The sequence below is a fragment of the Humulus lupulus genome, chromosome 4, assembly GCF_963169125.1.
Source record: "Humulus lupulus chromosome 4, drHumLupu1.1, whole genome shotgun sequence".
Classification (NCBI taxonomy): Eukaryota; Viridiplantae; Streptophyta; class Magnoliopsida; order Rosales; family Cannabaceae; genus Humulus; species Humulus lupulus.
In genome coordinates this window covers 174,375,335-174,387,207 of record NC_084796.1, presented here as the reverse complement: position 1 = coordinate 174,387,207, position 11,873 = coordinate 174,375,335, and the positions used below count along the sequence as shown (strand labels likewise).

Genomic DNA, 11,873 nt, shown 5'->3' with positions numbered 1-11,873 from the left:
CTCACTATACTGTAAATGGTAATTCTTACTTGTGTGAATGTTGCTTTAATGTTTTGCACATAATTGTACTTAAGCGATTGTCTACGTAAATACGATTTCATGATGGCATTAAATATTTATTCCTTATGTTTGTTGTTCTGCGTGGTTCAGGAGTTAGAAAATGCCTCCTAGAAGATCCATTAGACTTAATAGAGGCCGAGGCCGTGGTAGAGGTTGAGGTGAAGGAGAAAAAGTTGAGCCACCGCTAGCACCACAAGGATGGGAGGACCGTTTTGCCCCAATGGAAGTAACCATTCGTAGGCAAGAGGACGTGATCCATCAACTAAGGCACCAGCCTGCACCGCCAGTACAAGCAGAGCAACAGGTGCAAAATAACAAGCAACTACCGACTTTAATGGTAGCTCCTGTTGCAGTGGATGGACTAGAGCCATTGTTTGAAAGATTCTGCAAGCAGCATCTTCCTAAGTTTGATGGGAGTACAGATCCGGTTGTAGCAAAAGAATGGATTAGCCGCATTGAAAACATACTGAATATGATGAAGGTCCAGGGCAATGAGCGAGTGTTGTGTGCATCTTATATGCTGAGAATGGATGCCCGTCTTTGGTGGGAGGTTGTGTAGCAGGCACATAATGTTAATACCATGGATTGGGTTGGGTTCAAGCAAGTTTTCAACGAAAAATATTATAATTTTGCGGTCCTGGCAGCAAAGATTGATGAGTTCACGAGATTGGTGCAAGGAAATCTCTCGGTGATAGATTATGCACAGAAATTTAATCGATTGGAAAAAATTTCACCGAATTTGGTACCTACTAATAGTATATGGGTAGATCATTTTGTGAGAGGATTGAAGCCGATGATCGCTCGAGACATGGAGATTGTTTAGAGGGGCGCGTTCACATACGCCCAAGTTGTAGAAATGGCTCTTACTGCTGAGAGGAGCGAGGAAAGAATCTGGAAAGAGAATGCCGCCAAAAGAGATGCAAAGAAGGGTGGGGCAACCACTTCGAATGATCACAAAAAGAGAGGGCAAGAACAGTCTGGACAGTCGGGACATGAAAAACGGCCCAAGCCTAGTAATGAAACATGTTCAAATGGGGGTAGAAACATTCCTGAATGCCCTAAATGCACTAAGCACCACTTTGGGGAATGTCGGGCCAAATCATGCTATAAATGTAGAAAAGAAGGGCATATCAAGCGCAAATGTCCATCATGGAATCAGGCTGGAAACAAAGAGGAGCAAAAGAAGGATGATAAATATGTTCCGGCCAGAGTCTTTGCGATCACTCAGGCAGAAGCTGATGCTAGCCCTTCAATCGTATCAGGTCTGATTCCTATGGCCAATACTACATGTAAAGTTTTATTTGATTCAGGTGCATCTCATTCATTTATTTCTAGTAGCCTTGTAAATCATGTAAATGTACTTATAGAATTGTTTAATGTGGGTTTTGGGACTATTCTACCATCTGGGGAGGTTGAAAAATCTAAAAATTGGTTTAGAGTTGTACCATTATGGATAGATGGTAGGGAACTGTTTGTAGACCTAATTGTGTAAGACTTATGTGATTTTAATGTAATATTGGGCATGGATTTTTTGAGAAAATATGGAGCATCTATTGACTGCAAGCGGAAGAAAGTAGTCTTTACACCAGAAAGCGGAAAGACATTTGAATACTGGGGAACAAGCAAGAAACCTCAAACTCCTATCATATCAGCGATGAAATCCATAGAGTTGTTGATGTACGGGTGCCTAGGGTACCTAGTAATCATGGTCAATGGCACTAAAGAAGCAGAAAGGAAGCCTGAAGAAACAAGAGTAGTCGCTGAGTTCATCGACGTCTTTCCTGAAGAATTGTCGAGGTTACCACCTCATAGGGAGATTGAATTTGTGATAGACCTTATGCCAGGGAAAACACCAGTGTCTCGAGCACCTTACAGGATGGCGCCAACAGAACTGAAGGAGCTTAAGGCATAGTTGGAAGAATTACTCAAGCTGGGGTTTATCAGACCGAGCTACTCTCCTTAGGGCGCACCAGTCATTTTTGTCAAGATGAAGGATGGATCTATGAGGATGTGTATTGACTATCGGGAGCTGAATAAGGTGATAGTAAAGAACATATATCCATTGCCAAGAATAGATGATTTGTTTGACCAGCTTCATGGGACAAGGGTGTTTTCTAAAATTAATCTCTGGTCAGGGTACCACCAGCTAATAATAAGGAATCAAGATATTCCCAAGACAACTTTCAGAACCAGATATGGGCATTATGAGTTCATGGTGATGTCATTTGGACTCACAAATGCCCCAGCAACATTCATGGACCTAATGAACCGAGTTTTCCAAGAATATCTGGACTGATTTTTCATCGTGTTCATAGATGATATACTAGTATATTCTAAGACAAAGGAGGAACATGAGGAACATCTGCGTTTGACTTTGCAGTGACTGAGAGAACATCAGTTGTATGCTAAATATAAAAAGTGTGAGTTCTTGTTGTCTAAGGTTGTATTTTTGGGTCATATTGTTACAGATGGGGGAATTAAGGTGGATCCTACTAAAATTGCTGCAGTGGAAGAATGGCCTAGACCAAAGAATGCCTCTGAGGTTAGAAGTTTTCTGGTTTTAGCAAGCTATTATAGGAAGTTTGTAGAAGGGTTCTAAAAAATAGCCACACCGTTGACAGAGCTAACACGGAAGAATCTAAAGTTTTTCTGGTCAGACAAGTGTGGACAAAGCTTTCAAGAGCTAAAGAATAGACTCATATCGGCACCAGTACTTAGCTTGTTGATGGAAGAAGGGCAGTTCGTAGTGTACTGTTACGCATCAAAGCAAGGGTTAGGTGGTGTGTTGATGCAATATGCTAAAGTGATTGTCTATGATTCAAGGAAATTAAAAGATTATGAACAAAGGTATCCGACACATGATTTAGAGTTGGCTGCAGTGGTGTTTGCATTGAAAATTTGGTGTCATTACCTGTATGGGGTGAAATGTGAAATTTACACCGATCACAAGAGTCTCAAGTATTTCTTCATGCAAAGGGAACTGAACATGAGACAAAGGAGGTGGTTAGAGTTAGTAAATGATTATGACTGTGAAATAATGTATCATCCCGGTAAGGCCAACGTTGTAGCGGACGCTCTTAATCGTAGAGGTCCGGGAATGGTTTCTACTTTTCAAGGAATATCTAGGAAGATTCTAGAAGATATGGAATGAGCTAGTATAAAGCTGATAACAGGGCAACTTGTTAAGGTTACACTTCAGTCTACCATACTGGAGAGGATTAGGGAAGGACAGATTACTGAAAAAAGGTTTAGTGACCTAAAGCGAGATATACAGAATGGAACTGCCAAAGACTTCGTTGTGTCAAACACTAGGTTATTAAAGTTCAAGGGATGTATTTGTGTGCCTGATAGTGATGAACTTAAGAAGGAGATTTTGACAGAAGCTCATACTACATTCTACCCAGTTCACCCTGGGACCACTAAAATGTATCATGACATGAAGACGTTGTATTGGTGGCCTGGTATGAAAAGGGATATTACGAATTATGTGGCGAAATGCTTGACTTGTCAGCAAGTCAAGGCAGAACATCAAAGACCAACAGGAATGTTACAGCCACTGAATCTTCCGGAGTGGAAATGGGAGGAGATATCTATGGACTTTCTGACAGGGTTACCTAAGACCACGAAACCGCATGATGCAATCTGGGTAATAGTGGATATGTATAACAAGTCTGCCCATTTCTTACCAATACGCATGAATTTTTCCATGGACCAGATTTGTAACGCCCTACTTCCTTAGAGCCGTTACTAAGTGAATTTAAAACGTGTAATTAACTTGCTAATTGAGGGTTTAGGTCAAAAGTGTAGCTAAACTGTAATAAAAGTCATATAATTTGAAAATGTAGTCATTCATTGAAAATTATAAAGCATTAAACATTTAGGATCCCAAAATACTGTTTAGAAATTTTTACAACTCAAAAATATGATTAAAGTCAACTAAACGATAAAACTAGGTTTAATACAAACATCTCCCAAAAAGACCCCTGGCTGTGGCAGCCAGGCAGGCCAAACATGTACACGTTGCTTCACACTCTCCGTACTCATGGTTGGTTGACTTTCCCCTTACCCTTACCTGCACCATAGAGCACCTGTGAGCCGAAGCTTACCAAGAAAACTCTACACAAGCAAATAACATATGCATAACCATCATTCAACACGTAACAAAACCGCCAACAGGCTAAACACATATTGGCCATGTCGTCCCAGGCGCTTTACCAGGCTCGGGGTTCACGGTCTACACAGTGAGGATATCCTAGGTATCCAATAGGGTCTCACCCTAGCAATTCACACTCCACGTGCTTAACGCTGCTCTCGGCCCCTTGCCGTACTCGACCTTGTCGTTCTCGGCCTTCGCCGTTCCCGGCCCTTGCCGTTCTCGGCCTTCACCATTCCCGACCCCTGCCTTTCATTAAAAAATATGCACACATAGTATAATTAAAAAAAATACTTAAACACGCATAAACATAATCAATGGGGCTACGCCCTGCAACACAATCATATAGGGTCGTGCCCTGCAACACAAACTATAAGGCCTCGCCCTGCTCTACGGGTACAACAGTTTTCTTACCTGTGTCCCGAGCTTTTCGAGCACCAATATCCTGAGCACAGTCCCCTAGTCCGAGCCTCGTTGAAAACCTAGTCACAACGCATCAACAACATCCATCCATCAAGTTCTAATCCACTAAATAACTTTGGGTTATAATTCTAGTCTCCAGGGCCTTGAATTCCATCAATCCGGGTGATAAAATCCATCCCGAGCCTTAACTTTTGGATTCTCAAGCCTAAAACCTCCTTGGGGTCCAAAAATCAACTAAACGTCACGTCCCCAAGGTCCCATGACGCGGCCCACCTCAACCAGAAACCCCAACCCCTAAAACAGGCCATGCGCGTCGTGGCCCAATCCATGGTGTGCCGCGGCCCGCCCTTCGTCCTGGCCTCCAAATTGTTCTAGAGGGTCACCGCTCAGCAAGAACAATGCCACGGCCCGACCCTTTGAGCCCAGATTACTCCTCCATTTTTACCTCCAAAACCAAACCAATTTACCCCAAAATCAACCCAACGATTCAAGTCAATCATCGCAGAAGTTCTATTATAGTCTCAGCAACAAAACCTAAAATTTAATAAAACTAAATCTTCAACCTCCAAGACTTATTAAAACTAAAACTCAGCCAATAACTTACAGTGTTTAATGGTTAGAATCACAGATAAGAGCTTACCTTAGCCTCAGCTTGAATCTACAAGTTGAAACTGAGCTATTCCCCAAGTTTAAAGCTCCAATTCCTAGCTTAATCTTCAAAGTTTCCCCTTGGTATGGTTTAGAGAAAATGAGAGAGAAAGAAAAGTGTTTGGGTCGGTTCCTAGTTTTCTGAACATATCCTTAGTTTTGTTTACTTAACTTAGTCTCTAAGGTTACCTCAAAGGCTCGGGGTACCATAAACTTCCCCGAGGGAAAAATGGTAAATTTCCACGATATTCCCTCTTAAACGTTCTAACTTCAAATATATCTCCAAATATTTATTTTCATAACCCAATAAAATGTCTAATACTCGAAATATCCCTCAACTCGACCCGAGTCAGGTATTCGACCCCGTTGTGACTTTCTAGCTAAACCTTTCCCTAGGACTGTCTCGGATCGTGCAATAAAAATATATCACAATATTCACAATAATCACAAAAATTGTAGTTATGCCCTCAACGGGCTAAAATTACAAACATGCCCCTAATAATCAAATGGGGCCCACATGCATATTTAATTCACCTAAACATGCATTTCTAATCACATACTCATCAAATTCACATATTCATATAATAAATCACTTATTGCCCTCCATGCACATTAATCAAGGCCGAAAGCCTTATTAGCAAATTTGGGACACTACAAGTTTGCTGAACTTTATTTAAATCAAATAGTAAGGTTACATGGGATGCCATACTCCATTGTCTGTGATCGAGATGCTCGGTTTATGGCATCATTTTAGGAAAGTTTACAGAAAGCGATGGGGACTCGGTTGAAGTTCAATACCGTATATCATCCTGAGACAGATGGCCAGACCAAGAGAACAAATCATATTCTTGAGGATATGCTGAGAGATGTGTCATAGATTTTCAGGGATCATGGAGTAGATATCCGCCTCTAATTGAGTTCTCTTATGACAATAGTTATTAGTCTACCATTGGGGTAGCTCCTTATGAAATGTTGTACGGAAGAAAGTCAGGTCCCCACTCCATTGGGATGAGTTGGGAGAAAGTAAACTTCTTGGGCCAGTGTTGTTCAGCGTACAAATGAGGCTACTCAAAAGATCAGGGATAGAATGGTCACAGCTTAAGCAGACAGAAATCGTATACATACCTGAGGTGAAGACATGTTGAATTTGAGGTTGGTGATAATGTGTTTCTTCGTGTGACACCACGAAAAGGAATAACAGTGAAAAGGTTTGGCAAGAAAGGGAAGTTGAGTCCCGGGTATGTCGGTCCTTTTGAGATATTGGACAGAGTTTGTAATGCAGCTTATAGGGTAGCCTTACCACCATCGTTAGTCAGGGTGCACAATGTGTTTCATGTGTCACAACTTCGTAAATATGTGTCAGATCCGTCACATGTGCTAAGCTACGAGACTTAGGGTTTGTAGGAAGATTTGTCTTTCGATGAGCATCTGGTGAAGATTCTTGATCGGAAGGACAAGGTCCTAAGGAATAAGACTATTTCCTTAGTGAAAGTGATGTGGAGGAACAATGTTGTTGAGGAAGCAACCTGGGAACTCGAATCAGATATGCTACAACAGTATCTAATATTGTTTCGGTGAAATTTCGGGACGAAATTTTTTTTTAAGGGGGGATAATTTGTAATATCTATTTTCCTTGAAGGGCAATTTCGTAATTTTTCCACTGTGTGCATCTTTGTCATTTTTTCTTTCTTTTCCTTCGATGGATTATTGGATATGTATGATTTCCAATGGCGATAAAATTCATGGTTTCTTATGTTTAAATATCTTGAAAATGATTGTAAAATCCTGGCTGGCATGTGCGTAATGCCAAATAAATAAATAATGACTCGGGTTAAAGTTATTATTTATTTTATGAATATTATTATTATTATGAGTATAATAATAATAATATGGTATGAGTTTTTTTTATTATTTTTTTATGAGTTGTTATATTACTATTATTTAAATGGATTAAATAATAGTAATTATAAGCAATTATGAAATGACTATAGTTCCCCTATTTTTTTTTTATTTGTTGAGAGATATTTTGAGGAGATTTTATGATAAATAATATCCCAAATATCTTATTAAAATTCTTGATATAATCAGATATTATTTATTTTGATTATTTAATTTTTTTTAAAGTAAAGGAAAAATCCCTAGTTTTGTGGGAATTAGAGGAAAAATCGTTCAAATGTCAACTAAGTTATCTTTTACCATTTATTTCTTGTTATAGTACGATCAAGAGAGTTTCTGAGTGAGAGAAATTGTGGGAAGCAAGCAAAGAGAGAGAAAGAACTGTTTCTCTCACAAAACCTAGAGAGAGAAAGGATAATTTCGGGTTCGGGAAGCTTAGGGAAAATCTGGGTAGTTTTGATAATTTTAGATGCATTATTTATGATCTAAGGAAGGTTTTTGATGTGATAAAATGACCTAGAAGTTTTGTTTTCGAAATCCACCATTTTTCAGCATTAAAGTTAAGGTTAATGGAGGATTTCAGATTTGAGAGTGTTTAGATAAATTCTGGGTGCATCGTGGTGTGTGTACAAGCTTAGGGGACTCCAAGGATTAATTTGGATGTAAAGACTTGGAGCTTAAAGGCTTAGAACGCAAAATGCATTTTTTTGCTCCATTTTTGGTGGTACAACAGAGTTGGAGAAGAAGACTTCGGAACAAGGGGTTACGGACATCTTTTTGGTTTGGGGTCTATTGTTTTGAAGTTCTGGACACAAGGGGGTCATTTTCCAAGCAAGAGAAGGGTTGAAACGCAGCAAAACTGTGCCTGAGAAGAAGAAAACTCCGGCGATAGCTCCGGCGAACCCGATTTGGGCATTTTCAGAGGATCTAGTTCTCAACAAGGACACTCAGCGAGGCGTTCGAGGTAGAATAAAGGAATATTTTTTTTACAATTGAGGTAAAGGCAAAGAAACACAGTGAGTGAAGCAGACTCGAGGTGTGGATGTTACATGTTAGCAGAGGGTTCACAACGTTTTGATATTTTAAAGACTTAATGAACTTTTTTCACTTTCAGACTATGTTTTTTTATGTTAGATGAAGTTTTAAGACTTGAAAATGTTTTATATTGAAGAAATAGTGAGATCTCATGCCTTGTTTATTTCAATAAAATAGTATTTTAAATGGTTATTTTATTTATTGATTTAAATGGACTTTCATAAGTGACATCTCGAGAAATCGGGGCATTACAAAGCATCACTCTTTATTAAGGCCCACATCTCGTATGCAGTTTCAATAACCATATATCTTTCTTTAAAGTCGCCATGCATGGTCGATAACATGCATTGACGTACTAGGTGAATCAATCTCATCCATTCACCATATTTTTCATGTTCATCAAAGATGGATGAAAAGCTTGGAACCTCTAGAGGTGGATCAAAGATCCCTCTGTAAAAGTTATGTGTTCCAAGGACAATGTTAATTCCTTCATTCCATCTTCTTATGCGTTTAAGACTAAATGGAATCTTTTCCAAGATTCTATCAATGGGGTGTGTGTCGATTCCCAAGTTTTCAAGTCCTTGATCAGGAATAAGAGAATTAACCATTGTTGCTGGAAATAAATAAATAAAATATAATGAATTAAAACATATAATAAATACTAGATATTATTCAGAAAAGTAAAAATGATGCATGAATGCAACATATAAAAACACATAAAAATTATATACTAATCCATGATAAATTAATTTGAAAATTAATGGACCAGCCTTGGGGTAGGTCAGACTAATTCCAAATTAATTTTGAGACAAATCTCAATTTCACAAGTGAAAACTTAAAAACATCTTTTTCACTTTTGACTCGTGAACTACCGCTAGTTTGGTCAAGATGCACTAGTCGTGCTCGAAAGCCTAGACACACTTTCGGAGTGTAACCCATTATTTTCAATTAACGACTTAACTCAAGAGTGTGTGTTAGGGGTCAGTCAAACTTGAAATACATCATTAAGTATATTCTCATAAGTGAAGTCAACCATGAGATAAAATAAACATCTTCGGATGCCTTTTCTTAGGGAAGCCACAAACGGAGGTGACACGAGGCCCTTCCTATGCCTCTTGGTGTTCAACCAATAATGGAGACCATGGGACTCATTGTCATTACTCCCTCTCCCTTTCACTATTTTCGAAAAGTGTGTTTTTCACAAATTCAATATTTTTTTAATTTAGTTGTAAAAATAAATTTAATTATTTTTACCAAATGATATTCTAATAATAACTTATCCAATTAAGCAAAAAATAAAAATGAATAAATTATGTCGTTAATTCTAATTTTAATTTTTCTTTAATTAAAAGAATATCATTTTTTATTATAATAAAATATTTTTTATTAAAATAGTAAATTATACAACTTTAATTTTTAATTTACCATCTTAACTAATTAAGACTTAATTTATTATTATATGAATTATCTTATATAAACATATAATAAAATATTGGACGTTCCTAATATCATGTTTCTACACGAATTTAATGCATGATAATTGCATACTGTGTGGGTATATGAATGGCATGTTGTAATGCATGACAAAACATTAAACAATTCAATCATATTCAAACACTTATAATAAATAAATAAAACAGGATCGGTAACTTTTGGGTATTTCTAAAAAAAAACAACATTTGCAAAATATACATGAAAATGTAACCTAGACTAGCTAAGGTCTGATGAAGAATGCCTTTATCTCGAGCCTTAAGATGTAGTCTTGTTAAACCAATGGCACCATTTTCCGTATCCATTTTAAATTATACAACTTTTAATTATCTTAAACAACTTTTTAAATTAATTAAACTTTGGGGTTTAACACCCAAATAGTTTATAGGGCCCAATTTGAATTTGGGTTATTTAAGTCAAAAAGAAAATTAAACAATTTAATTAAAAATAATTTTAATTTTCGATATTTTAATTAAATTGATTTTAATTAAGGAAAATAATAAAAACTATTTCAATTATAGAAATTTAAAAATTAAAAACATTTTAATTTAATTTCAAAATTTTAATTAATTAAATAATTAAAACATTTTTGGTAACAACGCCTTAGGGTTTGCATGACACAAACCCTTGGTGAGTCATCAAGATGGGCAGCGGCAAGGGGTCCCAACAGCATGGATGAGTTTGGCCGGCCACAGTGCTGGAGAGCTTGCGAGCGTCGGTGGTAGGGACGGAGCTGTACAACCATGCCATACGGATCCGTACGGTGTACGGATGGGTCGTACAGCTCGTACGGACGTACGAACAGGGGGAGGGGGTCGTTGTCTCAAATTTTGTGCCAAACTCCATTGAATCCAATTACAACAATTTTATAATTTACATTTCGAAAAGTAAAATTACAAAATTCCTATGCCCCAAAAATTGACTTACATTTTTCATCTAGAAATTTTGAGAACAATCCTAAACCCAAAAACACATTTATAAACAACCCTTGAGAATCTATCATCATTAATATAAACATCCATACATTCAAATATATATCACATATAATATAAAAATGCTCATAATCCCACACAATAATTAATAATATGCAGAGATGAATGACATGCTCTTGATGCCAATGGTTGGAAAAACAATCAGAGTGCGCAACGAAATAGCATGGTGGGCCCAGTTGATAAAAACAAAAAAATTTCCACCTCTCATATAACAATTTATATGTTCAAGAATACATACAGGAATAATTAATATGAAGTATCATTAATCATGGAACATATATATATACTTATATATTATATACACATGTATACAAATATTTGAGGACAAAAATATTTACCTCTTGAAACCTATCAAGTGTTCTTAAGTCTTTTTGTATAATTAACTGTGGATGCCAAAAATCCACCAAGAAAAAAATCCCCAGTACATGGTGAAAATACAAGGCTAAAGGTCACTTAGTCACATTATCAGGCTCAGACCTATAAGTCTTGTGAAACTGAGAGATTGTCCCAAGGGAAGCATCACTTAGTGAGCCATGAAGTGTGGCCTTTGTGGATGCTCAATATTCCATGCCCATAAAAGACTCAAAGTGTATGCTTAGGCCCCATAATCGCCCAAAAATATGGCTAGGTTGGGGTGACCCCGAGCCACTGTTTCCTCTCGCGCGGCAGCCCTGATGGCCTTGCGCGCGCCAGCACCAGGCGAGGCCCTTTTCCTCGTGCGCGCCCAACATCAGGCGAGGCCACCCCTTCGCGCGCGCCAGCACCAGGCGAGGCCACCCCCTCGCACGTGCCAGCACCAGGCGAGGCCACCCCCTCGCGCACGCCAGCACCAGGCGAGGCCCCCTGCCTCGCGCGCGCCCAGCACAAGGCGAGGCCACGTGTCCCGCGCGCGCCCAGCACCATGCGAGGACCCGCATCCCACGCGCGCCACGCCATCAACAGGCCTTCCAAGGAGGTCTCGCAAAGGAAGAGGAGCCATGCCATGGACTTCAAAGTCTGAGTGGCATGGGAGCCATGCCACCAGGTGGCCACGCGAGTGGGATGACACGCCAAGGGAGCCGTGTCCACAAGGGGCTCGCGAGGAAGGCGTCTCGCCTTGCACCCTCAGACATCTGTTGAGGCCACATGCCCATCACCCATGCTCATGAGTGATTTCGGGGTGCTTCAGGCATCCC

At 38.9% G+C, this 11,873-nt stretch overlaps 1 protein-coding gene across 1 annotated transcript; it reads left to right on the top strand.

The window, feature by feature from the left end:
• Positions 1–916: 916 nt before the first annotated feature.
• On the top strand, positions 917–1,552 carry LOC133832681 (uncharacterized). The gene has a single exon (XM_062262993.1). It carries the CDS (start codon positions 917–919, stop codon positions 1,550–1,552), a length of 636 nt encoding a protein of 211 aa, XP_062118977.1.
• Positions 1,553–11,873: the final 10,321 nt, after the last annotated feature.